Genomic DNA, 20,322 nt, shown 5'->3' with positions numbered 1-20,322 from the left:
CGTGCACTCTATTAATATCCCATAAATTGTGCTTTATAGTTACAAGTAAATTGCTGAGTCAAGTACCTGTAATGAGCGTGCGCGCGCTACTTGCTCCAAGTCGCTCTACAGACGCGCTAGCACAGAACTTCAATATATTCGATAAGGAGAGATATTTTGGGAATACTGCTCATAAATTCGCTATACTCAGTTTTTTGTGATTCATGATTTATTTTGGTCCAGAACTATGACTAACTTTTAAAGTTTGTTGTTTCAAAGTTTAAGTTGGTCATTAGCGACATAAATATGCAATGATATTGCTTATGGTACAAAGTACAAGAAGCTTTCTGGTAGGTGTCGCGTCAGCAGACTTACGAGTATGTGACAGTATGGCATCCGTAGTAAAATGAAGGTATTACAGTAAAGGGGTGGGCAAAGAAGGAAATCGATAAAAGTATTTTCAAGGAATATACCTCAACAAGTAACATTGAAGTTAAAGTACGTTTTTGATAACATCCTGTTCAATGGAATCCATATTTACTATAATAATTCATGAGAAGACATGTTGAGCAACGACCGGTTGAGACGCCTAGTAATGAATTTTTGAAAAAACTTCGTGCAAGCGTAAGATGTCGTGTAGATAGTGTGCAGTATAAGGGATGGCATTCGGCCGAATGATAATTGTTGATGTAGTATGTGTATGAGATGTTGGGTCCAAATGTGAAAGTGGGTGAGTGGCGAGCGGCGCGGGCGCGGGCGGGCGCGCAGGTGCCGCCGAGGCCTTGCCGCGAGCGCGCGCGCGGTATGCGGTCGCACCGGTTCTTCTAGCACCGCGTATTTTTTACACGCCACACATCATCGACATTGTTGTTGTTTTGCTATGATGCAAAAAATATCAAAATTTTAAGATTCTTTCTAAATTTTAATACAGTATTGGTAATTAGTTTCACCTTGACCCATACTAACCCATTAGTATCCATTTTGAAGTACAAGTTGTGGTATGGGTACCCTGATTTGCACAAACTCCTGTGTAGAATAGTAGACACTTTTAGATTCATTCGACTTATTACAATTTTCAAACTTTTTATTTTTATCTTTCATTTTACATAATTTCCAAATTACACTTCTCGGTAATTTATAGAAAGGTAAGTTTACTTTCTTGACTAGCCTAAACTTGATGCTGTTGCTAATTAAAGTAAAAGAAAAAAATTATGTGTGACGAAGACACAAACGTAGAGTTACGCAAAAAAGGGCGAGTATAGAAGAAGGCGCCAGCGCAGCCGCATTCGGCCTTGCGCGAACACTGCGCCGCGCCGCCGCCGCCCGGGATCGCTTACTCGCCTAGATACAATTACAGTCGGTCTATGCGCATAGTTACTAGCCTTTACACACGTTTTAATTAGATGCTTGCCTTAAGTCGTTCTCAATTTTTACACCTAATACTTAGTACCAATGTGGGTATAGAGTTTTATTAAAATGTTTACCAGACATGATGTGTGATGAAGGATCTATAAACTTTGATATACCTAGGTGTTTTGAAAATACTTAACAATATTTTTTTCACTTGATAAAATCTTATAAAGGTAAATTTTTTAACCATTCTTAATGTTTACCGAAAAGACAAACTTTTTTGAAGTATATTTTCTTACCAAGATATACTAAGAATAAGAATACATGTAATATACAATACATACTAAACACGTATTATGATTAATGAACTTTAAAATTTATTTATGTATTCATGATTTTTGAAGTAATTTATAATAATCGTGCTGCACAATCTACCTACTTAACCTATTTTTATTTTATTTTGTATTTTTTTCCAATTTGACATTAGCAAACGTTAGGACGATAACCTCAGTATCTCCTTAAATAAGTATTGTAAAATCGCAACAAATGACGGTATAACCCACGAGAATAATTGAATTTTATTACCCACTTAGCGTCTGTCACAAAACATAAATTGAATAACAAGAACAAATGCGGTATTTTATTGCGAAGTAACGAAGATATAGGTATGTATCGGAGGACAGAGTGGCGATAGCGAGGAGGTAAAGCGCATAAATTGCGAATGTTCAGATAGAGACAGGTACCGTGCAGTCTGCCGAGACTCCATTATGTAAATTAAGAGATAAACATTTGAAATAAATGTTAGCATTCGAATTTAATGCAACACATCCAGCGTATTTGTGGATTCTTGTTTAGCGTTAATTGGTATTATTGAAGTACTAATTTTGTATCAATTTATACGGTGACGTCACATGTGTTTCCGTCGGCACGGGTGCTATCTAAAATGTCAGTTTCAGGTCATAGTTCCCTAGTACCCTTGACTTAATCTGTCTAAGGTAAATAACCTGCTATCCTATGATCATCAGCTTACATGCATCCACTGTTAAACATAACTCTCTTCTGAGCATATCAACTTTCGCGATCCTTTGCCGTCCGAATCAAGCCTGCCACCTTTCTCAAGTCGTCTATCCATACTCCGTCCATATTGCCGCAGGACAGGACATTTTACGCTACGTTTGCCTTGACGTGGTCACCACTCTAGAACAAGTCTGCTGCTCTCCTGCAAACGTGTCCTACGTATTATCTTATATAAGCACATAGCCGTTACCGATTTCTGCGTACTCTACTTCTTTACTTACACATTTTCGTGCTTTACAGCAATGTGATTAGCTCTATGATTACTTATTTAGATGGACTATGTAAGATCCCATACTGCCGATCCAAGAAAAAAAAACAAAACGAAAAAGTTAATGTTCGTAAATATATCCTGAATATGTTCAAGCACAACGAGTATTAACATTATTAAACAATTTAACTTATATAGCCGCGCCGCCGCCCCGGTGTAAAGATGGTACGCATTGTTGCGCAAGGGAGCAGGAAGTGTCGAGGATATTTTGCTATCAAAACGGGAAGTAGCCTGGCGGTCACCCGAAAACGGCAGCGTGATGCTTTGGGATCAACTTGATGTCCAATATTTGTAACGAATTTATTTTTAAATTGGAAATAAATAATTATTATTTTTTGGCGGTACTCCCAGTCAATGGCACAGTCGGCAGGGGTCAGGGATTCATTTTCAAGAACCGGCGACAATACGCACCGTATCGAGCAGGACCGGTGTCTGTATTAGTATTATTTTATTAACTGCCTCCGTGGCCGAACGGTTACTTTGCCGGACTGCCACGCAAAGGTCCCAGGTTCAATTCCCGGGCCGGGAGAAATATTTGTGTTGCCTATATTATTTCTCTCGTGAGTTTGAGTGTAGTTTGTGGTGAACGGATGCCATGGACATACCTATGTATGTCCGTTCCCTAGTGCGGGCTATGAGCGTGTGTAAAGTAAACTAAAAATAAAAAAATTAAATGCTCAAAATAGAAAACAACATCAACCTGTATATGATTAATTAGCATCAACTTGTCTGACAGCTAGGTGTTCCAATTTGAACCGTACTGCTCTCAAAATAGTGCATAAACAGTTAAATATACAGGCGTATCTGAATGTTATTCCAAAATGACAAACGAGTATATATATATATATATATATACTTTTGGGTTATTTTAAACATACCTTTTACGAAAACATTACAACAACACACAAAAGCTACACATAAAACTTTATAATCTTTTTTTTTGTAAATTATATTTCTTTCATTTTATTTCTCCGAAAACCTCTCGGCGATTATGGAGTAGATTTTGTTTCATTTGTCTGAAGACACGTTGCGAATTCTTCCGTTACATCATCATTTCATGTGTCCCTATTTTGACACATTGACTAGTTATTCGTTTCCTGATTATCTTTTCCCCAATAATCTATATGACTAAAATAACGTATTTAAATTTTGTTTTATCCCAAAAATGACCTGCATTATTCATCGAGACAGAGTTTTCCTAGTGCGTAGCCCCGCACTAGGGAAACCCTGTCTGTTGAGTGTTGAGTGTGTGCGTTGAGTGTGGACGTTATTATTATGTTATCAACTCGATGCGAACATTGAGAATGTGAGGTTAAAAATATGTTCTGATAATATTTTATGAGAAGTCGTGTAATGCTTATGTACACAAATATACAAATTCAAAATAATTTATTTACAAATGAAATTGGGTACGTACGTTACAATTTAAATGACGACAACAGAGAATTTCCTACGATTCATGCACTAAGTAAAACGTAATCATATCGTTCTTATTATGGGCTATGTACAAATGTTTATAGCTCTGGTTTATTAAGCCTAAACAATTTTTCATAAACCAAATCGTCAACTTAGGGATGTAATAGGAGAGGCTTACACAGAAATGTCCAATCTTAATCGTATCACTTCTTTATTGCCATTTCTTTTAATAAAATTGTATACCTTAAGTATTGTAAAATTGTGAAACAAGTGTTAAACTGTTCATAACTATAAGCACAATACTTGTTCTTAATAGGAACAATCACAACTTATTCATTAATACTTAGGTAATTACCGATTCTACTCAAAGTAAACAAACGCGTAAAGGAAAACGTTCGCAAAAAGCTAATTAACCAAGCTAGTAAGTCGGTCAAATCGATATTGTCATCTGTCGCTATTAATTACGCAAGTTAGGTACAACGACGTTTAGCAGTTATATGTTGAAATTAACCAACTAACTTACCTAGTTGATAACCCTCTACATTTTGTGTCAAATGTTAAATCTATCAAGAACATTGTGTAGTACTTTTCCATATTTTTTTTATATCAAGTGACGGAACGAACAAGTTGTGCACCTGGTGATAACTGGTAGGTAAGCGACACATCTGTTAGTAACAGTTGCAGTGCCGCTCAGTGTTGTAAATCTCAGGGTTTTAATTACTACGAAACCAAATTGATTGTCCGATTCTACTAAGCTAAATAAGATTTAGAGTGCCTCATAGATACCTCCGATACCTTATCCAGCACTTTGCCCACATCTTCGAAGAACTAGATTTGTTACGACTACCTATATACAGAATTTGTAACTTATAAATAGTGAATATGTGGACGTACATGCAGTTTGTTTGCTTTTGTTTTAAAAAAACATTAAGATAAGATAAAATAGCATTTTTTTTGTATAGACGTAGGCAGTTATTAGTATTTGTTTCTAATAACATACTTAAGTTAAGTGTTATAAATTCCTTTGCCACTTTTTTTGCATGAGGTGTTTACCTGTAATTAGCTGTGCATTAAACTTAAAACCACAAATTATTGTACCTAGAAAATAAGTCACAATGTAATAGCTGTTGGTAAACCAAATAAATAAATAAAAAATCGCAAAGATATGAGAAGCACTGCCACTGCGCCCATTACCCTGATACATAAGTTGACAAGTTCCATAATAATATGCCTATAATTTCGCTAGAACCCCTACCTTTATAAACAGGAACGCAGTAATGCTCATATTACTGCTTGCCGGCAGTAACACATAAGATGGCAATACTTCCGAGCTCTACTGCTGCCGAAGTCTGTTTAAAAAACACAATATATGGTTTTTATGTTGTTAACAAGGCCACCGAGACTTTTAATCTTGCGATAAAAGCATTGATTTGTAATTAGGCACTAATTTCGTAGAAATAGGCACTAAGTTCCTGATGTACAATCCAAATTTAAAGTGCCGCATAGGTATCCCCGTCACAGAATTAAAGCTCTCTTTTCGACGCCTATTCACAGGACAGTAGCGTAGGTCACAACTCGCGAGTTCCTCGTCTGTGCTTATACAATCATCTTAGCATTGATATAAATAATCTAGATATATTTCACGATTCCTTGTTTAAATTCCGTAGGTCTATCACGTCATCGTGATCTATTTTTCTTTTATTTTAATTTATAGCTTTAGGCGCAGAGTATATTATAGTATACACTTTAGGTTTATTTATTTTCTTTCTTTTTTATTTACTATTGAAATGTGTCCATAAAGACGAGTCGAGTACATATCCATCACGTACTACTTCATTGTGTCCACTAATTTACTTGCATGCTGTTTTCATCTGTAAAAAATTGTGCAATTAGTATAGTACTTCTGCAATAGTAACCACTCATAATGTTGTTGTAACAATTGTTGGCGAACCTTAATAAATAAATAAATAAATAAGCCTCATAAAATCGTAATATAATGTTCCATAATTTAATTAGCTATTAAGCTGTTTTTGTAAGTGAAAAAATAGGTATTGTTAAAGGACTGATAACTAGCACAACCGTGTTTAATAATGAGCATTGATAATCCACATAAACATACAATTAATTTAAGTTTATTAAAGTTCATACGGCTTACCCTAATTCGCATATTGAATGTAGGTATTAATCGGTAATCTGTTCTGTTTTATGCTGCACACAAATTATGCTAAGTAATGGCCAGTCGACAGACTTACACGTATTTTTATCCGACGTCTAACGTAAATATTTCGCTATTCGAGGGTGAGTTCAAAGAGAGCCGCATGTGAAATTCGGCCGAAATATTGAAAAACAATAAACAACAGAGAGTGGGCAACCTCGCGTAGATAATGTGTAAAATATAAAAAAAATGTGTTGTTATCTCATGTGCTTTGTCGATTACTTCTAAGAACCCGTTTTAAGAATTTTCAGAAAATCTTTTTCTCACTAATGGTAGGTGTGTAATGAAATTTTCTCGTAATCTAAAACAATTTGAAGAAAGTAAGTTTCTTGAATTTAAAATCATACGTTTGGTTTATCTCAGTGTTTCTGCACAAAAGCGTTGTCTTGTATTTCTTAGGTAGGTATATCAAAGGGAAATCTGTGAGCACCGGCGTTGAACCCAATAAACTAATAGAATTAGGTTCAATGTTTGGCGTTAAAACGATGATAGTGTACAGATTTGTGCAAATATTAGCTGCCAATATTGATCTGTCTGCCAGTCGACTTGTTAGCAAGTTGCTTGAATTCCTTGGACTGTTAAACATTAAATAACCGTTTCCTTATGTAACAACACTTTACATGATTATCTACTTAGTATCTTGTTCGATACGTACGCAACAGCCCGATAAGTCTAAAAAACTAGTAAAGCAGTTGCTCGTTGCTTAGAAGTTTATCTGGCCATACTTATGCTTAATGCGTAGGTATTAAGAGGTTATGTAGAAATGCTATTAACATTTTCCCCGAGCCCAGCCACGTGCCCAATGCAAATGCGCCTGAGAACAAAGAGCCGTTAAACAGCGCAATAAATAATTATGTGAATGGGTCCTGATCTTATTACAGATGAAAACGCTGCGTATATTGGCCAAGTGCATTTTATCACAACGCTAATTGAGAGTTCAGTTCTTGACGAGGTCAAAGAAAGCTATTATGGTATTAACGACTTTCTTTTGTGATTGGCTCTGGCGGTTTCCTGTTTCATTGCAGTTTCAGTTTTAAAATACTTGCCTGTACTCATTTTTCACTAATTTATTACCTAAAGAAATCGAAGATAGACCTTTTGTTTGCGGTTGGAGGAAACACAATATTGCTACATACTTATCGTTATTTGCGGTACTGACTCTGCAAACGTTGCATTATATTTTCAGTTCATCATTAACAATTACCTAAACATGGTTCACTTGATAACCCTCACCGTAACAAAAGCAAGCTTCATGCGTTGTTTGCAGCTCATGAATGGATAATCATAATATTTTCTTTTATTTCAATATAATGTACTTATGTACGCAATCCTCCTGTGAATGCGCTAGTCTTTTTTATTGTTTCTGAGTAATTTAGTTACTATTCATCGTTAGATGAATCACAATGGTTTTAAAATGACGACGAAAAACTTTGTAGTACAAAAACAGTACAGAGTACTAAGAAACCTACCTCAAAAAACATTAACCATCCAGTTTGCCACCCTTAGAGGTGGAATATTTTCTTCAAATCACTACACCTGAGGTACTCTCTTTCCAACAAAAAAGAATCATCAAAATCAGTTCACAAATGGGATATATATATATACATAACCTCAGTAGTGGTCTCATTTAAATTTGAAGAAAAAATTACACTCTAAGGGTGGCAAACCAGGGGATGAATGACTTTTGAGGTCGGTTTTTTTAGTACTCTGTACTGAGATTATAACTGTTTACCTTCATTATTTGCATCGAGATATTAGGTTTTCGTTATTGTTACACATAAAACTGTCTGAAACATTGCTTTGGTTGAAAAAACACAATTATTCGCGATTAAGATCCGAAAAAACAGTTTCATTTCATTGTTTGCGTTTACGGACTTAAAAATATATTTTCTAGTACTCATTCATTGCTTGGAATATCACACACTTACAGCTTAATATTTAATTGTAATGATACGTCGTATTTTTAGTAACATACCTATGTGATGCATAAATAAATAAAATAAAAGGAATGAGGAAAAAATCCACTATAAACAGTTCCGTAACGCCACAAGCAAAATCACAGCTGCTACGCAACCGCGTACTCGTATGTAATTGGCACATTAAAATATTTTGGGTTTGATATAACTACGTACCAATACACAATAAAAATGTTTTATTTCTTTAAAGTTAGGATTGTGAGAGGGTTTTACTGCCTATTTAACCTGCGATTTCATAGCAATAAACAACCACAGAGTTGACCATATTGTTGCTACTTATTTCGTATGACGAATTTTCTGAATCACGCTCCGACTACTATATCTGCGACTACAAAAAACACTCAAAAGTAAACTTTAAGAGATGGATTCTATCTCCCCTAATATCTTTTCATTTTAGAACGGGTTCGTGGAGTGCCGGAACGGAGGAGAAGAGTGTGGCGATATGAAAGAGTGCGCAGTGGTGATGCCTCGCGAAGGCTGCTGTGCGCGATGTAAAGGGTGCTGGTATAATGGGACTGAACACGCTTCTCATACGGAATGGGCAGACGACGGCAAAGTGCTACGCTGTGAGGCCGGTGTCATCACTATCTCAAGACCAGAGTGCTACTCGCCTTGTGAAAAGCCCAAACACCAGAGGCATACTCACTACAACTGTCCTGTTTGCGATGGTAAGTCAAGCTTCTAATTAATATAAACATTCTATTTTAGTTGATAATATAAGAATATAGTGGCCTAACTCGAGTAAGTTATTTCAAAATTAGTGGTTTGAAAAAGTTTTAATATAGTGTAAAAAAAGTATTTCGTTGAAAAAGTTCATTGTCCATTTCACGCTGCTTTTCCCACCGGGAGTAGGTACTTTATATCCGATGAATATAATTGGTGAGCGGCCCTGGCGCAGCCGTGTCTCGGAGAGCGCCCACCCAGACGTGCGGGCAGCAAAAAACAACGTCCATAATCCCTTACGAAAACAAACACAAGCCGCCACGCGAACTTAATAAAACTAAAACAACCACCAATTTACCTCCGCGCTCAAACCTTAACAACTCTATTAATTCCATATCAAATAATAGTAATTTACAAGATGACGACTCGAAATCGCTTTTGAAAATTGCCGACACATTCCTTTCTATCGTTTTATTGCCTATGTTTATATTTTATTAATTACCGACTAGTTGTTATGCTGGAGACTAGGGATCTCTTTACCACCTCACTGGAATTGCTTCATCACTCAACAGCTGTTATAATGTTTATGTGTTTGTAAGGTATATAATAGGCTCTGTCGTTATTCTGGAGATTAGTAGTCATATTTCATGTCTGACCTAGGAAGAGGGCCTGAGCTAGGTGGCCGCGGCGCGCCCACGCCGTCGTTGACAATGGCATAGCGCACAAGACTCGTTGCGCAGTAGCCTGCCTTCAGACAATGGACCAATAACTCGTCTCGTTTTGCTGCTCCATACTTATATCTATAAGACTATTATTATCGAGCAACAAAATAACATATTTTTCTGTCTAAACAGAACACTCTGCTGAAAATAAATTGGCATATCAATAATGAAAGGCCACAGTCATAAAACTTTGATCTTCAGAGACGAATTGATCTCAGATTCTTGCTTAATAAAACAAAAAACATAAAGCTATAAACAGTATGATGGTGGCGCCAAAACAAAAATTTAATTGCACTCTTGACCAAAGTTTACGTTAATTTAACATATAATGAAAGTGCGAATAAAAAATAGTTTTTATTTGTTTTGTCATGAACCCAAGAGATTATTGTAAAATTGCTTTGCGAGGACCACCGGGATGGATCGCATTTTGCGGACTCCGGAGCGGTTAATTTTCTCGGAGACAAAAGAATTCACTTCTATCTAATACGAAATAAGGCCTTGTTACGTGTTCACAGCGATTCATAATAATTACATATGTTTCGAGGTGGTCGAAGTCTCCTACAGCATTGCGTCTCTATTATTGACCATAAATCAAAAAGTTAACAACGTACTTAAGAGGTTGAGGCGGGTAGGTTTTTGTGCGATGGTCAAAGCAGCCGACGTCAGTGCGGCTGCGGGAACCAGAGGTGAGCCGTGTATTTGTTTGTTTTATGATCCCAACGGTGCATTAAGTTTTTTGCTCCTACTTGGTGTATCTCCACGATTCCGTGGGCCTTACCATCGCAGTAATGTATTTTTTCTTTCGAGTGGAACTTAAATGGGAAACAAGACGCTTCATTCAGGTCTTGTAATTTCATGAGACTTTAAAGCATATATGTTGAATGGTAGGTAGGTAATTAAGTAAAGTTTTTTTTCGTAATTGTAAATGTCAGGGAGGACTTTTTAAAGTCATACAATGAATTTTTGTTACAAAGTAAAGAAAACAAACTTATGTAGTTATTTTTGACGACAACAAAAAAGTGTCTCATTGAAATTCCTGACGAGTTTGTACGATTGTCTTTTTTATTATTAGACATGCTCGCGACGACCAACTTTGAAATTGAAATAATTAGCTTAGCAGCGTATGCTGTGAATGTTTTATAGGTAACTCATGGCTAATACATAACAATTTGTGGGAAACACATACTTAATTCGAATTCTACACTTTTTAAAATTACTATGGAATATAATTTTTCACGCTTACTTAGGTAGTGTTGTAGTGTGAAAACGGGAATCAGTAATTACCATTAAGCATAAATTATTTTACCACCAGGCAGTTAAAAATCGTCGAATATGTACGACTATTTATTAGACTATATTATCTACCTACATCAAACAAAATGGAGGTCGTACGCTTTTTGTTTAAGTTCAAATCGCACTTGACAATTAAGGGTCGGAACACAAAACTGCGACGCAACGTCGCATCGCAGAAATCTACGAGCTCGCACGACGCATCGCAAGAATTTGCGAATGGCTCCGCATCGCGCAATCCTGCGACGTTAATCTTCTTTGCGTTTTTTCCCTATACTGTCTTATCAATATCAGTAGTGCAACACTCTTTTTACGATCCGTGTCGCTACCTAGTTTAAAAAATACGGTTCAGTGCGGTTGGCGATGTTCGAGGGAATGGTTATGGGAACCGTGGCAGTGAGATGCCTTGCCGCACGAAATCGCATCGTAGCAATTTGCGACGCAATTTTCTGCGTTGCGAATTCGCATCGCGCTGATTCGCAGTTTTGTGTTTCGACAGTATTATCTCAAAAATTGCGTTATATTAATAATTTATCTCCAAAATTTCGCTATATTTGTATGTCATTCGTATAAATATTAATAATATAACGTGAAGTAATTTTGAGATGATACTACGTTGTCATGTGCGAAATATTTTTTATTTATTAAGTTTTAGTTAACTTACTGACTTGAAAAAAAAAAAGGAGAACTTAGGAACTATAATATTACTTTGCAGCCAACGAAATTGGGAAAGAGAGTATGTGTGTAGAGTAAGGTTTATGACGCAGCACTTAGTATTTGTATGACTCGTACCATACGGCGCGGACCACCGATGAATGCTGATTGTATTCCCACAAAAGGACAACTTACTTTGTTTGGTCGTCTCTAGTTTTACGACAGACACTTGGCTGTCATTGTCACAATTAATATTATGCGCGGACGTCGCGCGACGATTGCCATTAAGTAAAGCATCGAGTGCTCACTATTCAATATATAAAAGTTTTCTTTATTACTATTCCCATATTATATATAAAGTGACTGAGAGATTTGAAAGGAGTGATTCTAACTATATAAATATAAATACAGTTAACTTTTTCTACGGGGACCTCTCATACTACGGACAACGGCACATCAGACTACACATTTTTGTTCGAAAATCGCCTCCAGTGCAACGGAACAAGATACGTCAATGTGTTGCTTGATGTGCTTGCGTGTGTACCTAGTACATACGTAATTTTTTATTTTAAATTTGTGACATAATTGGAACGAAATGGCGTTTTGTACAATTATAAACTTAACCACGTAAAACTATTTGACAACTGGTGTTGTATTGTAATATTAAGTTATTGATCCCTAAAAGCACAAGTTTATTTATACGTGTTAGCCGCCAAGGTATGGCTACAGGTGATTGGGTGCCCGTCGGCTATGGCGCGGAGGTGGGCTCCGTGTGCGGCCTCCTCATTACGACCCGACTTAGTCCTGATTGATTCATCGTTCGCCCTCACTAATTTATGGACATTGCGTTTTGTCGCAGACAACACGACCCCACCGCCTTTAGTCCCCGAACAATGGCAAGCATTTTTGTTTTAAATTTTATTGCACCCTTCGCGTACCTACCATAAAAGTGAACTAAAAGGTTCCCTCGCTTCTAAATGAAAATGATGCGCCCAAATTAAAATACCTTTAAGGATTTTTTTTAAAACGGCAATAATTCGAGCTGAAAGTTAATAATACATAAAAAAAGATTGTACCTACCTATCGTACCTACTTGTTGTTATAATTTGAAAGTTATTATATCCGTTTCTGTGGTTTCTGATCTAGATTGTTATCCTGCGTATTAGTTAGTTGTGATTCCTGATGGTTTTCCGTTGCGTGCGTTTACGTGAAACGACTTTGCTAATTACACACCGTCAGGCGTTTAGATTTTTCTATAGACAAGGATAATTTTGGAGATTTTTTCGGAGAATACTGTAAGTAGGTATTATTAATAGATGCTACATTTAATTTATTAAAATTTCAGGATGCAGAATCAACGGGCAACTTGTGCGGGAAGGACGAGATGTGCGCATTACAGAGGAACCGTGTCTATCATGTAGATGTGTGCATGGTTCTTTATCGTGTGCTAAGCGCGCCTGTCCTGTGCTTCCTTGTCATGACACTCAGCAGCATACACCGATAGGGGAGTGTTGTCCGCGGTGCAAGTACAACACCATGGATAAAATTATGCCACGTAAGTTGAAGTCTCATCACAACACAACTATTTTACCAAGTATTTCAGCTTGTTGGCAACCAAGTCTAATCATTTGAAATGCAGTTTCAGGAAATAAGTCATGCATAATCGGACAACACTTCAACGCCCATCTCACCACGTTTCGAGTGGACCCGTGCACAGACTGCACATGTATGAACGGCACAGCGGTGTGCATGAGACATACTTGTCCTGTATTGACATGCGGTGCTCGAGCGCTGCCCCCGCCTCCCGGCAAATGTTGCCCAGTCTGCCCTCAAGTCGAAGAAGCTAAGGCTTCCTGTATTATTGGTGGAAAAACTTATCAAGTAGGTACTCCTTAATTTCTGGAAATTATATTATAATATTTATCTGCCTCCGTGGCCAAACGGTTATCATGCCGGACTGCCACGCAGAGGTCCCGGGAGAAATATTTGTATAGCCTATATTTATTTCTCTCGTGAGTTTGGGTGTAATTTGTGGTTGTCTATGTATGTGTCCATGGCACCCGCGACACAGGGTTCCCCTAGTGCGGGGCTATGTTGAGTGTGTGCGTCATTATTATAGTGTGTGCGTTATTATAAATTTTGTATGTATACCTAATTATTATGTTGCAACTATATAGTATTTTTCTAACTGTTACAGGACGGAGATACCTGGCAACTCGACGCATGTAAATCTTGTGAATGCCATGCAGGTGAACCACGCTGCGCCATGGAAAGCTGTCCTACTATGTCTTGCTCTTCGGATCAAGTTTTGCGCCAAATGCCCGGCCAGTGCTGTCCAAAGTGCATCGATATTGACGGAATATGTACGGTCTTTGGCGATCCCCACTACAAAACTTTCGATGGAAAATTCTATAGTTTTCAAGGATCGTGCAAATATCAACTGGTCTCGGATTGCGTTAACAACACATTTTCAATAAGAATATCAAATGACGCAAGAAATACAACGCATTCTTCATGGACACGAACAGCGACGCTTCGCATTGGCGCCACCAAATTCAACATGGGCAAGAAGATGCGCATTAAAGCTAATGGACAGAGAATAACATTGCCGTATGTTATGAACGGTGTCGCTGAAGTAGCTCGCAACAATGGATCAGTTTTGCTGAAAGCTGATATTGGCATACAAATACTTTGGGATGGTGACGGCTTTTTAGAAGTGACGGTATCCAGTGCATATAAAGGAAAACTGTGTGGATTATGCGGTAATTTTAATTCTGTTGCTAGAGATGATATGAAGTCACGAGATGGAAAATTGTTGAGTGATCCATGGAAATTTGGCATGTCGTGGCGCGTGGGTGGAACACGTGCTTGCACTCGTCGTCAAGAGCGACCAATGAACCCGCGTTGTAGGCAGACCAAGATGACGAAGGCTCGAAGACTTTGTCGAGGATTTGACAGAAATGAAGCGTTTGCAGAATGTAGACTCCGGATGAATCCTTATAATTATCGGGAGGCTTGTTATTTGGATGCTTGTAACTGTGTAGGTGTTCGGTGCCACTGTGCAGCGTATAGAGCATATGCAAGGGAATGCACGCGACTTGGGGCAGAACCGGCGAATTGGGCTGAGAGTGTTTGGTGCGAAGGCCGATTGCCACCTTGGCTAGGCCGCGGGCGGAGAGGTCAAGGTCGAGCAATTAAGCAGCAGGATACGTTGCCAACATTAAGCACGCTTCCTATGAAGCCCAGGGGTCGAGCGCGGCCACCACCTCCGATCTTACACTGAAAATTACGTCGGCATCATATCTACTAGTCATATTTGCCGGAGTGGCAAAGTGAGGTAACAATCATTAATATTTTTTCTCGATTCTAAAAAATCTTGTTGATTAGTTGCTGATGTGAATTTTTATTATTTCCAGAGTATTACGAGGGCAGTACTGCACGGTATGTTAGATATACCTACGAGAAAACTTTACAAGGAACGAAGATCTATCTACACAAACAGTATTCAAATAACTACTTATACTTTACATGTATAGTTAGATAAATATGCGTAATATAAATGATGCCCAGGGTTTGGAACCGCTTTAAAAAACCGTTTATTTTCGTCATCACTGGTTAATTTATCGTTTATTGATTTATCGGTTAATCTAACAAATGTTGTGAACTGCACTAACCTACACCAAATAAAATAAATTAGTTTAACTGAAACGATCGCGGCCACCATTAAAAAGAGCAAATAGCCAGGGAGAAAGTAGATGATCGAGACGGTAAAAGGGCGTGTTGCTAAACAGATGGGTGTCTGGGTTGGAGCGGGCGAGGTGCCCCAAATACCACAGGAATGATCATTGCGATCTTGCAACCGGTCGCCATTCGGCACAATGGAGTATACCGGGTTTTTTGGTGAGCAGGAACACCTTTTGTAGGTAGCTATACTATTACTTCTCTACCTACTACTTGACACCAGTCTGCAAAGAATTTGGCTTTGAACCACGCCTCCCTCTGCAACCAGGCGCTTAATACAGTCAACATGGAGTAGGACACCAATCCACAAATATAACAAAATTACCCAGAACGCCTTTTGAACATGGCTATCCCAAACATCAAGCTGAAATATAATTTAAATTTCAAGGTAGTATTTAGGCTTTGCCTGAATGGTGATCGCCGACCATAGTCGAAACCTAACTTTGGGAACGTATCATTCATTTGGCACCAGGCGTAGGTAAAGTTGCTTCATCAATAAAGAATCATGACCAATCGGTCAAGTAGACCGAATATTGCAATTGTTTTGTACAGTGGTTTCCGAACGGGAAAGGACACCCTTTCAACCACAATTCACACAATGTTTATTGACACAGATACATTTATTTCTGAAACAAAAAGCATCCTTGCTATCTGTAATATGAAACCAACTTATATTTGCTGTCTTTGCTTATACCAATTTATATACGCATACCAATGATTTGACGCATACTGTTATGTGCTGGACTCTTTTAAGGAGAGGGCTTATTCTTTGTTTATTAACCTACACAGGCCCACTAGTGTGCATGGAACTCCTTTGAGTATAGTGTTTAAGATTGATTTATCAATCTACATACGTCCACTGATCTGTCCCCCTTGTCATAACTAACGTAATCGATATTTTTATTCAATTTGATTGATTAACATATCTAGGATCACCGAAGCGAGACCTACAACAGCCTCTAATTGGTCTATTATATCTTATTTAGTTTCGGTTTTAGTGTTAAGCATCATCAGCGCGATTGACGTTTTATACTAACAAAAAAGACTTTAGGTGCATTGACCTACCAACAAATGCCAATGCGCTATTTATGACAAGAGGGCAGTGCTGTATACGGGCCATTTACTTAGCAGGCAAGCATTATCCCCACTACGAAATCACTGCTTAGTAACATTTTGAACGTGTCTATTAATTATAGGCATTAGTAACATTACGGACTTGGACGTATCGGCCACATGCAGTTATGTCTTATTGGTCATGGCTGTCCAACTTCCCAAATACATCATGTGTGTCCGTCGTGTCGGGCATGTTCATCATGACTGTCATGTCTGTCATAGCCAACTGCGTCTGTGGCACCTGTTGTACAAGGCCAGATTGCCTTGTGTGTCATGTCCGTCATATGATACAACGAAGACGATCGCAATACAAAAAATGTTGACGATATGAGCGACCTACTTAATCTGTTTATTTTAAGTTTTCAACAACCAAACAACAATAGAAAAATTCCAAATGCAACTGAAGAGAGAAAACAAATTAACCAGTTTATGTTGTTTAGAAATTGATACCGGTTTTCCGAGCCCTGATAATACCTATTACCTTTTAATAGTTAGAAATGCATCATAAGCGCGCTGGTGCCTCGTGGATAGCTATCAGTTTCACTTTATGTATAAAAAGGTATTTGTGAAACGGCTTCATGGATGGATTCGTGTCTTATTGTATTACAACGTATTATTAAGCTATCTGCGTGCACTTAATCATAACAGATTTGTAGATTATAACCTTGTGTAAAATTGTTACAAATAAGCATTTACAATATTCATTCCTATAGTCATCGCTGAAAATAAAGTATGTTGTTTTTGCTATTGTAGATATAATAATTTATTACATTTTTATGCTAAATTTTTTGAGAAAATGTGATAATTAGCTTTGACTACGAATATTTCAGCCCAAATACGGACTTTTAATAAAAAAATAGTTTAAATTGAGATCTCACCTTTAGGTAGTTACAAAACCTTAGATAGTTCTATCTGAAGCCAAGAAGCTAAATAATTTGAAATAATTTTTTGATATGTACATATGATAAATAATTCATTGATCGCTTGTAATAAGTATATTATTGTATAGGAATATTGTTTTGGTCGAAGACAAGGGAAAACTTAGTTTGTAGATATGTTACCAATGAATTCTATTTTTGACTCTTAAGTTAAAAAGAAGATTAGATAATTCTCCCTGCCCAGTCGGGAATGTTTTCTCTTGGCTTAAGGAAAATATATAGTGCCATTACAGAAGGATTTGACAACATAATGTTAATATGACTTAGGTTCTACCACTTTATGGTTCTTCCACTTTGTGTTTTTTTAGGAAGTGTTTTCCTTTTATAACTTTTGATATATAGGGGACGGGAATTTATAAATACAGGGAAATTAAGTGGAAAAGAAAATAAATCAATCATATACAAATACAAATAAAGAAAGTAAATAATGGAGAATAATACAATTCTTTGTCAGTACTTATTGTACTTGTCTTTTTAAAAATAAGTGTCCTCAAGAGAGTTTTGTAAAGTCCTGTATTTGTTCATAGAAAGGTCAAGTTTCTGACCCGGTGTAGACTTCACTAATTTTGATGATCAGTGTAAAAAGTTTCAAAGCTACGTTGATCAAAGACAAATGCTGTACAAACGTTTCATGTAAATTTTACGTCTCTCTTTTTGATATGCTTATTTGTTCGTTTGTTTTTGTATAAATTCTTTCTAGAATTAGTTTTGTACATATAAGTTTGTTTAGTCTCGTTTCTATAACTTATTTTTAATTAACTACTTTTACACAGTCTGTGTAAGTAATTACAAATTGTATACTTATTCTTGTCTGAATACAACTTATTAAGTTCCCTTTTAATTTACTTACTTATTTTGTACTAAGCTGAGTCTACGTTTAAGTAGGCTTTTAAATTATTGACTAAAAGGAGATCAGTCAATTTATAGAAAATCGGGTCGAAACAAAAGTTAATAAAAATACAGGCCGACGAAAAAAACTATTGGTTCATTGAGTAGGACAGTTTGAGCTATTACAATTACATTAGATGTTTTTAAGTTCGAAAAGCGACTACTTTGCAATAGAAAAATATTCAATATTATAAAAAATTTTCATAGGCCCGTAAAACGAAATGAATGTAATGTAATGAAGTTTATTGTTTTATAGAACATTTTCTACTGTTGCTATTATATTACTATATTGATTACAAATCTATTAACACAATCACTTAGAATATGATGATAGAACGGGGTACTCCGTTACTACTACTATATGGATCTCAATAAACCAACTACGGGCTTTACAGTGTGATGCCCAAGTGCTTTCTATGTAGTTGCCGCCTACTGTTTCTTCCTAGAGAAGCATCAACAACGTATCGACAAAATTCAATGATTTACATATATTGAACAAATTTGATATTGAATCAATATAACGACTACCAGAAAGTACTAACATTTTTATGTGCTGTATTATTTAATACTGTCCATGAAAGGGTTCTGTTATATATGTGCACACATAAAGTAGGAGCTATACCTTACTGCCCTTTTCCTAATGATGCGATATGCACTAGTAGTGGTTCATCTCCAAATAGATTGTAGGTTTTGGCCCTGGCCTTGTGCTCTCGCTCTCCGCCCGACATCCGTCCGAAACAATTAGGTACTGTCAAATAAGTAGTATTCGATCAAATTAAAAAACGCATGATGCGAATGAAGTTTCATACTTAACATTATCTCTTAATTTGGTCGAGTATTAAAAAAACAATCAAAAAGTGTTTATTGAAGTACAATCTGCATAACAAAACAGAGGTTGAAACCATCCTATTAAGTAATTGAATACTTGTGTCGGGAGGTCCCGCTCTTCCTTAAACATAGTTTAGCAAAGATGTTGAACAAAAAAACAAAAGATTTGTAATTAATTTTTACCTTACGTTATAATCTGATATGAATGTTATTATTATTTACAGTAATTGCTTCAGATGGAAAACACGAGAGTAGACCCCGTGATGTGGTAGGATTGGATTCGCCATAGGTACGCAAAGATCCCCACCCCGCAATTCTCTTATGCGCCTCCCAAATGTGTGGTAATTGTCCCATTGTGTAGAACATGTTCACCATGGTAACTTCGAGCTTGCTTTGTGTTTGTAAATCTGTCAATGCGGTTTTCTTTCAACCATTATTGTTCAATTTGATTATTTACAAGCAAATTTTCAAATTGATTGATTATATCTATAAATTTGTCCATGCTTGGGATTTCTCGTCGTCAATGCGTTTGCATTATTCAAAATAACAGACCAAAATTAGTAATACAAAAAAAAGTGATGAGCTCTTAAATATTTATTGATTTTCTTCCCGGCCAAATATGAGTGATCTCCTTTTTTGTGTACCTACTTTATTAAATAGTACTTATGTAGATTCTCAGAAATATTTAATTTTTAAAGTTTCATTGAATACATTGAGATGTTTTTGATGATTCTTACAATTTATACCTACAAGCTTTTGACCAAATATTTAATGGATTTTAGTTATAAAGGACCTATTGGTGCGTTTGCCATATTAAAATGTCTGTTTAAATTTTTAAGTAGGTCTTTCATGTTAAAATTAAAATTTGTATGAAATTAAAATGTAAATTGCATTTCGCTTAATGCCTTGAAAGGTCGTTGGCCCCATACATTGATAGTTTGCGATACTATTATTGTGAACGTGAAAACTCTTACACAAACAAAATAATATAATAAATTAAATATGCTACAGTTGTTTTATTTAAATTGTTACGTGTTTTTATTAAGAAAACAGGAGAGCAACTCAAATAGACCCATTAATTGTCCCTGGCTAGCGGCCAATTTTGCTGGATCTCATGTCATCAAAATTATCTAGGACAATTTGGCGGCCGCTTTTAAAATACGATATTCTTTGTGATTATTATTTTTATCTCGGACCCAAATCT

General features: G+C 36.7%; 1 protein-coding gene across 1 annotated transcript in view; it reads left to right on the top strand.

Moving 5' to 3' along the window:
- The window catches only part of LOC113237069 (BMP-binding endothelial regulator protein), a 42,270-nt gene extending 22,208 nt beyond the window's left edge, over positions 1-20,062 (top strand). The window contains exons 4-8 of the mRNA XM_026473327.1: positions 8,679-8,949; positions 12,956-13,165; positions 13,250-13,491; positions 13,808-14,947; positions 15,027-20,062. Of these exons, the coding sequence (XP_026329112.1) occupies positions 8,679-8,949; positions 12,956-13,165; positions 13,250-13,491; positions 13,808-14,893 (1,809 nt within the window). The 3' untranslated portion in view covers positions 14,894-14,947; positions 15,027-20,062. The remainder of the gene's footprint in view (positions 1-8,678; positions 8,950-12,955; positions 13,166-13,249; positions 13,492-13,807; positions 14,948-15,026) is intronic.
- The last annotated feature ends 260 nt before the right edge of the window (positions 20,063-20,322 follow it).

The sequence above is a fragment of the Hyposmocoma kahamanoa genome, unplaced genomic scaffold (assembly GCF_003589595.1).
Source record: "Hyposmocoma kahamanoa isolate Upper Pololo Valley unplaced genomic scaffold, ASM358959v1 93, whole genome shotgun sequence".
Taxonomy (NCBI): Eukaryota; Metazoa; Arthropoda; class Insecta; order Lepidoptera; family Cosmopterigidae; genus Hyposmocoma; species Hyposmocoma kahamanoa.
Note: the sequence above shows the minus strand (reverse complement) of the source record. Positions and strands in the feature narration are given on the sequence as shown.